At 41.5% G+C, this 15,318-nt stretch overlaps 1 protein-coding gene and 1 non-coding gene across 2 annotated transcripts; one reads left to right on the top strand and one right to left on the bottom strand.

Moving 5' to 3' along the window:
• Nucleotides 1–1,512: 1,512 nt before the first annotated feature.
• TRNAC-ACA (transfer RNA cysteine (anticodon ACA)) lies at nucleotides 1,513–1,584 on the bottom strand. The gene has a single exon. It is a non-coding gene; the product is annotated as a tRNA-Cys (tRNA).
• A 1,750-nt stretch (nucleotides 1,585–3,334) lies between these two features.
• Nucleotides 3,335–4,715, top strand: OR7H3 (olfactory receptor family 7 subfamily H member 3). Its single transcript, XM_005208695.5, has one exon. It carries the CDS (start codon nucleotides 3,376–3,378, stop codon nucleotides 4,312–4,314), a length of 939 nt encoding a protein of 312 aa, XP_005208752.2. The 5' UTR covers nucleotides 3,335–3,375; the 3' UTR covers nucleotides 4,315–4,715.
• Nucleotides 4,716–15,318: the final 10,603 nt, after the last annotated feature.

Genomic DNA, 15,318 nt, shown 5'->3' with positions numbered 1-15,318 from the left:
CCCAATGAGAGGGGTAAAGGTCCAAAGCTATGAAATTGTACAGGATGTTCCTAGAATTATAAAATGTTGAGTAATTGAGTATCTAATATCAAAGCATTATTTTCCAATAAATAAAAGTGTGACTATCATATATAGTGTTGCTCATGCTCACTTGCTCAGTCACGTCAAACTCTTTGTGACCCCATGGACTGCAGCCCACCAGGGTCCTCTGTCCCTGGAATTCTGGGGGCAAGAATACTGGAGTTGATAGCCAGGCTCTTCTCCAGAGGATCTTCCAGGTCCAGGGATCGAACCCAGATCTCCTGCATTGGCAGGCAGATTCTTTAATCACTACCAGGGAAGCCCAATATTATCTATATTACAAACTAAATTCTCACGTTGGCTAATAACTGTTTCATGACTGTCTAGTCTGTCCCACTGATATTTCTGTATTTATGTCATCTCACTGTTTTAAAAGTTGCCTGTCCTCATTCATCTTCTTTCACAAACTTTCTTGGATTTTCAACTAAGTTCCTTACATTTGACCAGTTAATACTCCTATTAATCACTTTCTTTGCATGGCTGGATCATCAGAGTCTTAATCAGACTTGACTCCTCAGAGGAGTCCAGTTCAGTTGCTCAGTCGTGTCCGGCTCTTTGCGACCCCCCTGCACGCCAGGCCTCCCTGTCCATCACCGACTCCCAGAGTTCACTCAGACTCACGTCCATCGAGTCAGTGATGCCATCCAGCCATCTCATCCTCTGTCATCCCCTTCTCCTCCTGCCCCCAATCCCTCCCAGCATCAGAGTCTTTTCCAATGAGTCAACTCTTCGCATGAGGTGGCCAGAGTACTGGAGTTTCAGCTTTAGCATCATTCCTTCCAAAGAAATCCCAGGGCTGATCTCCTTCAGAATGGACTGGTTGGATCTCCTTGCAGTTCAAGGGACTCTCGTCTTCTCCAACACCACAGTTCAAAAGCATCAGTTCTTCAGTGCTCAGCTTTCTTCACAATCCAACTCTCACATCCATACATGACCACTGGAAAAACCATAGTCTTGACTAGATGGACCTTTGTTGGCAAAGTAATGTCTCTGCTTTTGAATATGCTACCTAGGTTGGTCATAACTTTTCTTCCAAGGCAGTAACATTTCCGTAACCCTCAATGCTACAGAATAGCAGAGCCCATGTCTCTTACTGTTCATACTTGGCTCTAACCCAGTGCCTGGCATACAGTAGGCACTCAAATAACTGTGAAATCAATGAAAGATGAGGAGACTTAGAGAATCATTTAAATGTCTGCAAACATCTAAAGTTATCATGGCAAAGAGAAATGATTTTCAGAGAGGGGAATTAAAACCATGTAATTTATAAAGACACATTTCAGCTCAAAGGAAGGAAAGTGAAAGTGAAGTCGCTCAGTCGTGTCCGACTCTTTGCGGCCCCGTGGACTGTAGCCTACCAGGTTCCTCCATCCATGGGATTTTCCAGGCAAGAATACTGGAGTGGGGTGCCATTTCCTTCTCCAGGGGATCTTCCCAACCCAGGGATCGAACCTGGGCCTCCCGCATTGTAGGCAGACGCTTTACCATCTGAGCCACCAGGGAAGTCTCCTTGGTTCCGGAAGGAACGTTTGCTTAAATGCATATAAAATTGAGGACAATTGTTCTCAGTTTAGAAATTCCCTCCTGTGGCAGAGGTGCAACATTCAAAGAGAAACCAAGGCTTTTTTTTTTTTTTTTTTAAGGAACACAATAAAAGACAGAAGGCTCTCATTCTCTTTATTTTCAGTTGAAAAAAGTTCATGATAAATAGTCTCTTTGTTCTTAGTCAAAAGATTTTATGAGAGGGAATTGCCTCTACTCCACCCTGACAATTTCTGTTATTCATTCAACAAATATTTATAGAGCATCTATTATATCCCAGATGACCCAGTGGGGAAAGAATTCACCTGCAATGCAGGAGACGCAGACACAGTTTGACCCTTGGGCTGAAAAGATCCCCTGGAGGAGGGCATGGCAATCCACTCCAATATTCTTGCCTGGAGAATCCCATGGAAGAGGAGCCTGGTGGGCTTCAGTCCATAGGGTCGAAAAAAGTCAGACATGACTGAAGCTACTAAGCACACACACACATTATATACCAAGTACTATACTAAGTGCTTAGGTTGTGAAATGGCAATGGAACAGAAAAGGCATAGTCCTCTCAACCTGAAAAAATGTAAAGAACTAGAACACAAACCTGCTGGGAACAATTATGGTGGGGCTCTGATTTTGCCTTTGGAATTAGGGTGCATTATGCTACATTGATCATTATGACAATAATAGAGGGATCAATTGGGATAGTAATAGAGAAGCTACTATATGATAATGGAGGAATTATCTATAAAGCTTTTTCATGGTATCCTTTTCCAAGTCAAACTTGAGACAGAGAATGGTCTGCTTAAAGATCCTGTTTCAAGCAAACGGCATGAGGATAAGAAAATATCATTTAATTTTGTAACTCCCAATGATCTCCTCTCCACCTTTCCCTGGGACTTGAAGAGACCACAACTGCAAGGCAGGAAAGAGATGGTCACGAGGCTGGTACTTTCACAGGAATTAGGGAGCAAAGGAACAGTCATGAGTCAGGGAAGATGAAAGAAAGCCCTGCATGGTGTACAACATTCATGTTTTTAAATATATATTTATTTATTGGCTATATTTGGTCTTAGTGGTGGCACACTGGATCTTTCGTTGCAACACCTGGGCTCTTGTGGCACACGGGCTCTATAGTCCATGCTCCATGACATATGGGACCTTAGTTCCCCAACCTGGGATCAAACCTGCATCCCCCGTATTGGAAGGCAGACTCTTAACCACTGGACCTCCAGTGAACTCATAGAGCATTCATTTTTTTAAAATTTATTAATTTATTCTTGGCTACACTGGGTCTTTGCTGCCACAGGTCTTTGCAGGCTTTCTGTAGTTGCAGCAGGCTGAGGTTCCCCTCTAGTTGCAGTGTGTAGGTTTCTCATTGCAGTGACTTCTCTTGTTGCAGAGCAGGGGCTCTAGTGTACATGGGCTTCAGTAGTTGTGGCTCAAGGACCTAGTTGCTCCATGGCATGTGGAACCCTCCTGGACCAGGGATCGAACCCATGTCCCCCTGGATTGGCAGGCAGATTCTAAACCACTGGACCCCCAGGGAAGTCCTGGAATGTTCAATTTTTAAAGAGATGTTCCAAGGAGTAAAGGTCAAAAAAAAGGAAGGTATTATTGAGATCTTGGTTAACTAAAGAAAACTCATAGATAAGACATAAGACTTGAATGAATGAGTTTCAAGTATATGCCACATTCCTGTTTTGTCATTGTTTGAACACTATTCTTGCCTCTTTCCATAAGGCAATTTCCGTAACTTATATGGAAACAGAGAATCAGACAGTTATTTCAAAATTCATCCTTCTGGGGCTCTCGGATGATGCGGACCTTCAGCCCCTCCTCATTGGACTGTTCCTGTCCATGTACCTGGTCTGTGTTACAGGGAACCTGCTCATCATCCTGGCCAACATCTCTGAGTCCAACCTCCACACCCCCATGTACTTCTTCCTCTCCAACCTGTCCTTCACTGACATCTGTTTCACCTCCACCATAGTCCCCAAGATGTTAGTAAATATCCAGAAGCAGAACAAAGGCATCACGTATGAAGGATGCCTTACCCAGATGTATTTTTTCATGACCTTTGCTGGGCTAGATAATTTGCTACTGACAGTGATGGCCTATGACCGGTTCGTGGCCATCTGTCACCCGCTGCACTACACAGTCATCATGAACCCTCACCTTTGTGGTCTCCTGCTTCTGCTTTCTTGGCTGATCTGCCTGACATATTCTTTGTTGCAAAGTTTGATGGTTTTGAGGGTATCTTTCTGCAAAGAGACAGAAATCCCCCACTTCTTCTGTGAACTTGCTCAAATTCTCAAGCTTGCCTGCTCTGACACCCTTGTCAATGACATTGTGCTGTATTTTGTAACTGGCTTGCTGGGTATTATTCCCCTGACTGGGATCCTTTTCTCTTATTCTAGAATTATCTTCTCCATAATGGGCATGTCATCTTCTGGGGGGAAGTATAAAGCCTTTTCCACCTGTGGGTCTCACCTCTCAGTTGTCTCCTTGTTCTATGGCGCAGGCCTTGGGGTCTACCTCACTTCAGGAACAGCCCACCCCTCCAGAAAGGGTTCAATAGCCTCGGTGATGTACACAATAGTCACCCCCATGCTGAACCCCTTCATCTACAGTCTGAGGAACAGGGACATGAAGGGGGCTCTAAGGAGACTTTTCACTAGAGGAACATACTCTCAGTGAGATAATGGAAGTTAAGGGCAGGCAACGGAGATCCCAAGTGCTGATAACTGGTGTCCATGAAGGTGTAATCTGAAGACATAGAAAATGAACACTACTGATGATATACTAGAAGAAAATATTTCTGAGCCAAAGACAAAGTTGAAGCAGCACACTAAAATGCTCGCCATCTACCAAGGAAAAAGAATGACCAATCAATAACTAAACTTCTCATGGAAACAAATCATTCCAAGGATTGATTCCTATAAGCATCAAGGGAGGAAAAAGCAAGTCAAGAAATGCAGATGGGGAGAGGACAAGAATGACCACAAAAATTGACACATTGGCTCACCTTTAAACCCTCTCAGTTATGTTCAAACTTCTAGCACTGTGCCTACTGGACTATGCTTTTCCCTAGTCTAGGTCTGAAAACCATTGTTTGGACTGTCTCATACCAACCTCCCTCACCCTGTAAGATTTTACCCTTATTGAGTCATGCTTTGGTGTTGGCCATTGCCCTATACTCGGGACTTTAATGAGAAACTTCTTTAGGAAACTCAGTGCAGTTTCTACTTTCAGAAAAAGGAAACTCTGGTCTCTGTTGACCCATTTGATCTAAAATAAAGGTCCAAAGCATTCTACTCACTGTCTTCCTTTGCTGGTCCACACTTCCCTGAATTGTCACATGCTAGGCTTCAAATAGAAACTGTCAGCTCTTCAGAGAGCCCAAACCTGACCACCATCCTACTGTTCATTCATTTCCATAGCACTTACAGTATTTTGAGGTGGGGCAGATCACAGAGGTCAAGAGGGCTCTGGATTAATCTCTCTTCATCATTCACTAAGGGCACAATCTCATGCATGTTACTTAACCTCTTTGTGTCTCTGTGCACCATATTTCCTTCAGAGTTCCAATGGAGATTAAACATTATACATAAGATAATTCAGAACAGTGTCTGGCATTAAGTATCAGAAGATCCATGAGGGCCATCTAGGTCCATGCTCACCATGGTGAAGGTACAAAGGGATCCATTATCACCAGACCAGGTGGAAAAGCTGTAGAGGGTTGATCAGGCTATGGGTTTAGAAGAAGCTGAGTGAATTCTCAGAGCTGACTCACAGCACTGAGGACATCATGTAGGAGCAGCAGCCTGTCCAAGGCTCAGTCATGCTGAAGATCAGATGTGCAGAGTCCAGGAGAGAACTTCCCTGGATCTAGAGACTAAGAATTGGACCAGGACTCCCTGCAACAGTTAACTGGGAAGGCAGAGCATCCTTTATACAGTTCAGCCCCAAGGGGAGATTCTCTTGAAATGAGGGTAAAACATTAAAACCTGCCTTGGGTTGACCTGAGGAATGTTGAACCCTCTTGGTGAATACCTGATTTGGATCCTGGCAGACTCCAATGGTTGAATTATAACTTTCTCACTTACTCTTGGACAGAGGAGCCTGGCAGGCTATACGGTCCATTGGGTCACAAAAGTTGGACATAACTAAAGCAATTTAGTACTGTTTATAAGTAGTCTCAGATTCTTCATTGGTATTAAATAATTGCTAGGGTGATTATAGAAAATTAACATCAAATGCACACATTTGCAAAAAGCAGTGGCTACCATATTTATGAACATGTTTATTTATGCCCCCATCTTGTACCAAAAGAGGTACACCTATTGGCAGGATCCTGGACTCCAGAAAGGTCTGCACAGCTGCATTCTTCTCCAGCAGGGGTCTGAGGCTGAGATACAAACTGATTGCTACTGGTGGGGAAAAAAAAAAAAAAATCACTTTATTCAATAGAACGTTTTAGCTTCCAATCATTCTATGGAACCCCTGGCCCTGGTGACCTGGAGAATTAGAATAAGATGAAGCCAAGATAGGACCATCCTAATAAGCCTGAACAGTATGATTGCCCTCCATCTTTCAATTAGTTACAAGTGCAGAGACATTTACTATATCACAGGGATTTTCAACCTGGCTACTGTTAAAATTTGGGGCCAGATAATTCTTGGGACAGAGGGTGAGGGAGGAGCAGAGGCACCGCCCTATACATTGTAGGGTGCTTAGCAGCATTCGTGGCCTTATACACTAGACACCAGTAGCTTCCCCAACTCTCACATCCCATTCAAAAAAGATTTTAAAAAAATTATCTCCAGACATTGCCAAATATCCCTTAAGAACAAAATCACTCCTGAATGAAAATCAGTGATTTACCATGACTCAGACAACTGATGAAAGGAAAATGAAGAGAAAAAAATAAAGTGACCTAAGATATCTAGATGACACCACCCTTATGGCACAAAGTGAAGAGGAACTCAAAAGCCTCTTGATGAAAGTGAGAGTGAAAAAGTTGGCTTAAAGCTCAACATTCAGAAAACTAAGATCATGACATCTGGTCCCATCACTTCATGGGAAATAGATGGGGAAACAGTGGAAACAGTGCCACACTTTATTTTGGGGGGCTCCAAAATCACTACACATGGTGACTGCATCCATGAAATTAAAAGATGCTTACTCCTTGGAAGAAAAGTTATGACCAACCTAGATAGCATATTCAAAAGCAGAGACATTACTTTGCCAACAAAGGTCTGTCTAGTCAAGGCTATGGTTTTTCCAGTGGTCACGTATGGATGTGAGAGTTGGACTGTGAAGAAAGCTGAGCACCGAAGAATCGATGCTTTTGGACTGTGGTGTTGGAAAAGACTCTTGAGAGTCCCTTGGACTGCAAGGAGATCCAAACAGTCCATTCTAAAAGAGATCAGCCCTGGGATTTCTTTGGAAGGAATGATGCTAAAGCTGAAACTCCAGTACTCTGGCCACCTGATGTGAAGAGTTGACTCATTGGAAAAGACTCTGATGCTGGGAGGGATTGGGGGCAGGAGGAGAAGGGGACTCCAGAGGATGAGATGGCTGGATGGCATCACTGACTCGATGGACGTGAGTCTGAGTGAACTCCAGGAGTTGGTGATGGACAGGGAGGCCTGGCATGCTGCGATTCACAGGGTCGCAGAGTCGGACACAACTGAGCAACTGAACTGAACTCAACTGAACTGAGACCCTGGTTTTCCAAAGGCCCCAAGTAGAACGGACCTAAGATACAAGCCTCTTCTTACAGGAAGAATGGGACCTTAGGTCTGGTACAGAAGTATTAATGGACATTTGTTGAACTGATGAACAAATTATAGTTCCAGAGGACATGAACCTTTTCTGTTCATTGGTTGCCTGGGAAATGATGGGGAAGCATTAAAAGGGACATGAGTAAATATTTGGGGGCATCACCATCTTGACTCTGTGATGGTTTCACAAGTGTATATATAGGTCAAAACTTATCTCAGTATATATTTTAAGAATGTGCAGCTTTATACATGTCAATTTTTTAAAGACTTATTTTGGGTGCACCGGGTCTTCATTGCTCCATGAGGGCTTTCTCTAGTTGCGGAAAGCAGGAGCTACTCTTCATTGTGATGCATGGACTTCTCATGCAGTGGCTTCTCTTTTTGCACAGCACAGGCTCCAGAATGCATGCTCAGTAGTTGTGGTGCATGGGCTTAGTTGCCCAGCAGCATGTGGGATCTTCCCAAACCAGGGATCGAACCCATGTCCCCTGCATTGCAAGGTGGATTCTTAGCCACTCAACCACCAGGAAAGCCCCTTCCTTATATGTTAATTACATCTATATAAAGTTATCCTCTCTCATTTGAAATCCTTGCACTGTAACACTGGGCTTGTGGTGACTGCAAAAAAAGGTACCATTTCTTCCCTTTCCTGTACCCACTTCCCTTCTTTGTAGCTCTGAAGATTCTTCCACCCTGGGCTCACCCACGTGACCAGCACTGGGCAATGGGGTGCAGGCAAACATGACACATACAGGCACTTGAAAAGCACCTGCACAGTGGAGCTTGTGCTCTTCTAGAACCCTCCAGCATCATATGTACCAAGCCCCACCTCACAAGGGCCATCTAGACTGTTGGAGGATGAGACCAGAATGAGGAGCAAGGAACCCCCAAGCCAAACAAGCAGTCGACTGCAAGCACCTTAGTAAGCCCAGCTAAGCACAGTCCCAACTGTCAACCAACAGACCTGTAAACAAGTGGTGGTTGTTTTACACCACTGTGTTTCAGGTAGTTTATTATGCAGCAACTATGAACAGGCTCCCTTCAATTCCATTCTACCAAAAAGCATGCACAGGCTACTTTTCTAAACTGAATCTCACCAAATGTCAACATATTTCTATCAACCTCAATTAACATTGAAACTGAGATTCATAAAGTCCTGATGTATGTGTGTGTGTGTGTGTTATATAATGTCCCATGTTACCCCTCTAGTTTTATCTTCTACTTCCAAGACTGTCCTTTTTTACATGTCAGAGAATGTGATGCATGATTTTCTTTGCTTTTGCACTCATGATTGACATGCTTACTCAAATCTGATCCTGAAAACTATAAATAAGCCTTCTAAGCTTAGCTTGTGTCATCTCTTCAATACAGCTCTCTTTGAACTCCAAAAGTTCAACATACCTCCTCGGGTCCTTGTTAATGGATTAACAGGCCATATTAGCCATCTTATTTATTGTTTACATGGTTCCAAATAGGAAAAGGAGTTCGTCAAGGCTGGATAGTCACCCTGTTTATTTAACTTATATGCAGAGTACATCATGAGGAATGCTGGACTGGAAGAAATACAAGCTGGAATCAAGATTGCCGGGAGAAATATCAATAACCTCAGATATGCAGATGACACCACCTTAATGGCACAAAGTGAAGAGGAACTCAAAAGCCTCTTGATGAAAGTGAAAGTGGAGAGTGAAAAAGTTGGCTTAAAGCTCAACATTCAGAAAATGAAGATCATGGCATCCGGTCCCATCACTTCATGGGAAATAGATGGGGAAACAGTGGAAACAGTGTCAGACTTTATTTTTCTGGGCTCCAAAATCACTACAGATGGTGACTGCAGCCATGAAATTAAAAGACACTTACTCCTTGGAAGGAAAGTTATGATCAACCTAGATAGCATATTCAAAAGCAGAGACATTACTTTGCCAACAAATGTCCGTCTAGTCAAGGCTATGGTTTTTCCTGTGGTCATGTATGGATGTGAGAGTTGGACTGTGAAGAAGGCTGAGTGCCGAAGAATTGATGCTTTTGAACTGTGGTGTTGGAAAAGACTCTTGAGAGTCCCTTGGACTGCAAGGAGATCCAACCAGTCCATTCTAAAGGAGATCAGCCCTGGAATTTCTTTGGAAGGAATGATGCTAAAGCTGAAACTCCAGTACTTTAGCCACCTCATGCAAAGAGCTGACTCATTGGAAAAGACTCTGATGCTGGGAGGGATTGGGGGCAAGGAGAAGGGGACGACAGAGGATGAGATGGCTGGATGGCATCACTGACTCGATGGACGTGAGTCTGAGTGAACTCTGGGAGTTGGTGATGGACAGAGAGGCCTGGCATGCCACGATTCATGGGGTCACAAAGAGTGGGACACGACTGAGAGACTGATCTGATCTGATCTCTCCTCTTAGATCTTTACTCCTTTAGGGACAGCATCATGTCTTTCTTCCCAAAGCCTAATCCAGTATAAGGCCCTTAATCAATATTCACTGGTTCTTTAGAGACGAAAAAATTCAGAGTGGGTTGGAGTTACCCAGACATTACACAAGATAGAGCTGGTTTTTGTAGGAGAAGTCCCAAGAACTCAGGCCATAATGAGACATGAAGACTGAGTAAGAATATAATTAGAAGTCCCCTCCAGAGAGACTGTGTAAGGTAGCAGGTCTGTCCCAAGAACTGGCAGAAAAGTGCAATGAGATGCAAGAGCTCTGGGGCACTTAGTTGCAGGTGGGAATTCAGTTTCCTTTTGTCCTGTTAACTGACATGATGTTGGAACTGGGCTGATGGAGTAGCTGTGTTGGATTCCCAGGGCTCCTAATTAAAGAAACAGTCTTACATTAGTCAATGCTGAGAAAAAGTACTCTTCTCCCCTTGGGCCTGGCCTCTAGGGTACATTTATTTTTTCCTCCAAATCTAGGCAAGAGCTTGTCAGTAATTGCTATTCCTTCACTAGTGAGCTGAGGAAAACTTTTGATCTGCAAAACACTCAGCACCTTCACTCACCGATGCACAATTACTGACACCAAGCACCCAAAGACCTGCATGGAGCACTGCAAGTAGAAAGGATGCAGCAAAGGAGAAATGACCATCGAATGTGATGGTCATTTGTGATGACCATTGAATCAAAAAATATTTTTAAATCATATGACGACTTTACTGACCTCTATGCTAGATGAAATGAGCTATTCCCCAAAAATACAGATTACCAATGCTGACTCCATTCAGGTTAGAAAATTTAACACAGACTAACTTCCATAAAAGAAGTAAACTTCCTAAGAAAATATACCACTAAAAAACAATTCACCCAGATGGTTCATAGGGAATTCTACCAAATTTTCCAAAAACCACATAGTCCTAATGCTGTACAAACTATTCCAGAGTACTGAAAAAGAGGAAAAAATTTCTAAGTCCTCTCATGAAGCAGCCATAATACTAAAACCCAAACCAGAAAGACAGTTCTAAGAAACCATGTATCAATTACTCATGAATACCAATGCAAAATTCTCAACAAAATACTAGCAAACAATCCAACAACACATTAAGAAAATAATATACCATGGCCAATGAAATTCATTCTCGGGACACAAAATTTATTGAGTGTTGAAAATTTATTAATATATTAATAAATCAGAGGAAGAGAATCACAATTCTCCTCACAGATGTTCAGAAAAACTGACAAAATACAGTACACATCTATGATAAAATATTTAAGAACATAGAATACCTTCTCAATATAATAAAATATTGATCCTTGAAAAACATGAGTTTGAATTGCAGGAGTCCACTTACATATGGATTTTTCAAAAAAATACGTTTAACAGTACCACACAATCTGCAACTGAATCCTTGGATGTGGAATCATGGATATAGAGGACCAAAAAAGTTATACACGGATTTTTTACTACGTGGAGTGTCAGTGTTCCTAACCCCCATGTTGTTCAAGGGTCAATTGTATACTTCATTCTAAAAGACATTTATCTTAATCAATGGAAAAACAGGGTATTACCTAGAACAATACAAAAATGCCCTCTATTATCATACTAGAGGTATTAGCCAATGCAACCACACAGGCAAAAAAAACGAGAGGCTTAAGAACTGACAAACAGGGACTTCCCTGATGGTCCAGTGGGCAAGCCTCCATGTTTCCAATGCAGAGGGCCTGGGTTTGATCCTTGGCTGGGGAACTAGATCTCATATGCATGCTGTAACCAAGAGTCTGCATGCTGAAACTAAGAGTTCAAAACCACAACTAAGAGCGCACAGCAAAAATAAATAAGTATTTTTTAAAAGACTTTGATAAACAAGCAAAGCTCACTCAATCTGTAGATGATACAGTAGTATGCCTGGAATATCCCAGAAAATAAATAATAAAATGAACTCAAAAAAATGAAAGAATTCAGTGAAGCAGCAAATTATAAAATCAAGATACAGTATTAGTAGCTCTCACATACAAAAGCTGTGAAGACATAATGCTTGAGAAATTTTAATTAACAATCTAAGATTAAATACTTAAGGAAAACCTAATGAGACTAGAATACTTGTAAAAGAAAATTTTTAAACATTCCTGAAAAACACTAAAGTAGACTTGAACAAATGGGAAAACATCCCTTGTTCTTGGATAAGACAACTTAACATTATAGAGATATTAATTCCCGACCAAGTTAACTTAAAAATTCAAGGCAATGCCAATAAAAATACCAACAAGCTAGTATTATGGAGATGGACAAGTTAACAGATAAGTACACATAACCTCCCCCAAACACACACACACAATACCTAGGAAAAGACTGAAAAAGACAAACCATGAGGAGAAACTAGTCCATCCAGATACCAAGACTTATTATAAAGCTTCTTTTTTATAATTTAAACACTGTGGCATGGTGTGTGAACAAACAGAACAGTAGAATAGAATTAAGCCTAAATTTAGACCCAACGCCTATGGAATTCAGTATACGACAAAGGTGGAAAATTCCTGGGGTGAAGATGTACTTTTAAAATCAATGATGTTGGGTTAATAAGGAAAAAATAAAACAATCCTACTTTATACTCTAACACAAAAAATCAGTTCCAAGATACAGATCTAAATGTATACACAAAAACAATAAAACTTACAGAAAAAAATGTGGAATATCTTCTTGCCCTCAGGGTAGGTAAACGTTTCTTACACAAGAGGAGGATGCCATAAAGATTAGATGACATTAAAATTAAGAACTTCTTTCATCAAAAGATAACAATTAAAACACTGAAGAGACAAGTCAGAATGGGGAAAATTACTTGCAAAACATCCAGCCATAAGGCCCACATCTGGAATATATAAATCAGTACCAAAAAGGCAGGCAAATTTGGTATCATCTGATCCAATTCCATAAAAGAGCCTGTTGGAAAACTGTCTACAAACACTTTGGAAAACTGGCATCATTTGTGAAATATGCATCGCATATGACCCAGTGATATTAGTCCAGGATATAAACCCAACAGAAACTCAAGCATTTATGCACTATCAGAAATATTAAAATATGCTCATAGCAGCATTATTTACAATAGCCTCAAACTGAGAAGTCAAATGTCCACCAACACAAACTGCTTAAATAAACTGGAATATTCAAACAATGGAACACAATAAAATGTACTACTATCTAGAGGAACTCAAAACAATATGGATCAATTTCACAAAAATTTTGAGTAAATTAAGATAGATACTAAAGAACGTATACTGTTTGGCTCCATTTGTATAGGGTCCAAAAATAAAAATCCAAGCCATGTTGTCAAAGCCAGAATACCGGTCACTCGTGGGGAGTTAGGCAAGGTTTGTTATTTGGCGAGAAGGAGTTATCAGGAATGCTAAAACATGTAAAACATTTTTCTTGCCTGCTTACACGGATGAGTTCATGTGACAATTTATGGTACGTGAGTTAAGGCTTCCCTGGTGGCTCAATGGCAAAAAAGCCTGTCTACCAATGTAGGAGACATGGGCTTGATCACTGGTTTAGAAAGATGCCCCGGAGAAAAAATGGCAACCCACTCCAGTATTCTTGCCTGGGAAACTGAAATCCCATGGGCAGAAGAGCCAGGCGGTTTACAGTCCCTTGGGGTGCAAAGAAGTCGGATATGACTTAGCAAGTAAACAACAAAGTACGAGTTAAACACTTTTCTGAAGTTCACCAATGCCTGTTTTAAATGATACCACACACAAAGCATTACACAGACACTTAGAAACACCTTTGGCATTAAGATAAACTGAACATGCACAGACCTTCAACCTAACAACTTCATACTCCTGGAATAACTCACCAACACTCCAGAAAGAGTGTTATACATTTTCTTAGAACAGCATTGTTCATAATCGGGGAAAGTGGAAACAATCCAGGAACTGTACATCAGCTGTTGTTAAACAAATTCTGGGATGATAAGGAACCACTTATCCGAAGTGAAAATGAAACTACAGCCATATGCAATGTGACTCTCAAAATACCCTTGCTAGTTAGCCAAAAAGTTCATTTGGCTTTTTCCTGAGATCTTACAGAAAGACCCAAGTGAACTTTTCGGCCAACCCAATACTAATACTGTAATTTTATTTTCAAACTCTATAAACTTTTTATTTTGTATTGGGCTATAGGTGATTAACAACGTTGTGATAATTTTACATAAACAGTGAAGGGATTCAGCCATACATATACATGGATGCATTCTCCCCTGAACTCTCCTCCCATCCAAGCTGCCACATAACATTGAGCAGAGTTCCATGTGCTATACAGTAAGTCCTTGTTAGTTATCCATTTTAAATACAGCAACTGGACATCATTATACTTAACTTGAACTCAGCAATGAACTTCTAACAGATTTCTGTTTTTGTATCCTATCCCTCTACTCAGCCAACCAACCCAGAAGCCAATATGATTCTTTAAAACAGAGATGGAATAGTTGTTACCTCTCTATACAGAACCCTCCACTGACCTTCTACAGAGAATAAAAGGCAAAGTCTTTCCAGTCGACCTTCAAGATGCCTCCGTGAAAAGGATCCCAATCCAGCTCTGACCTTACCACCTTCTGTGACTCCTAAGCTTGCCAGATTTCAGCCACACTGGCCCTAGCAAGCAAAATTCTTTTTTCATGACCTCTGAACTGCCTCGGGTGCTCCTGCGCACATTAGAACGTGGCACACACTTGCAGGGAATTTACATCTCTGCTCTATAATGTCCCCTTAAGCAACAGGTTTTCCCTATCCATAAAATAGATTCAATGAACCCCCACATCCCTGTCATCATCACTGTGCTTAAATTTGAGGGCACTGAACTGACTGCCGATATACCACATATTTATTCATTTGTTTATCACGTGCCTTCATCCCATGTAGAATGTGATCACCATAAAGGCAAAAATCCTGATTCATCGCTACAGACTCAGGGCACAGAACAGGGCCTGACATAAGAATAAACTTGAAACACGGGCACAGGGACCTCCCTGGTGGTCCAGTGGGTAAGACTTGTGTTCCCAAAGCAGGGGGCCCAGGTTCCATCCCTGGAACTAGAGTCCACATGATGCAACTAAAGATCCTGTATGCCCAACTAAGACCTGGCACAGCCAGATAAATAAATATTTAAAACAAATAAACAACAAAAAAGGCATTACAACTTATTAATGAGCTGACTTAAAACAAGCAACATTAAACTTCCTTGCCTCAGATTGCCCATATGCAAAAGGGTGTTATTGGCAGTACCTATTTCTCAGGGCTTTTGTGAAAACCAATACACTTACTTCAACACAAGTCAAGAAATAATACTTAAGAACATCAGAGACATGAAATACAATTTTATAAAAACAGGGGTACATGATTTTTGTTATTTAGTCACTAAGTCATGTCTGACTCTTTTGCGATCCCATGGACTGTAGTCTGCCAGGCTCCTCTGTCCATAAGATTTCCCAG

This window comes from Bos taurus, chromosome 7 (assembly GCF_002263795.3).
Source record: "Bos taurus isolate L1 Dominette 01449 registration number 42190680 breed Hereford chromosome 7, ARS-UCD2.0, whole genome shotgun sequence".
Lineage (NCBI taxonomy): Eukaryota > Metazoa > Chordata > Mammalia > Artiodactyla > Bovidae > Bos > Bos taurus.
Note: the sequence above shows the minus strand (reverse complement) of the source record. Positions and strands in the feature narration are given on the sequence as shown.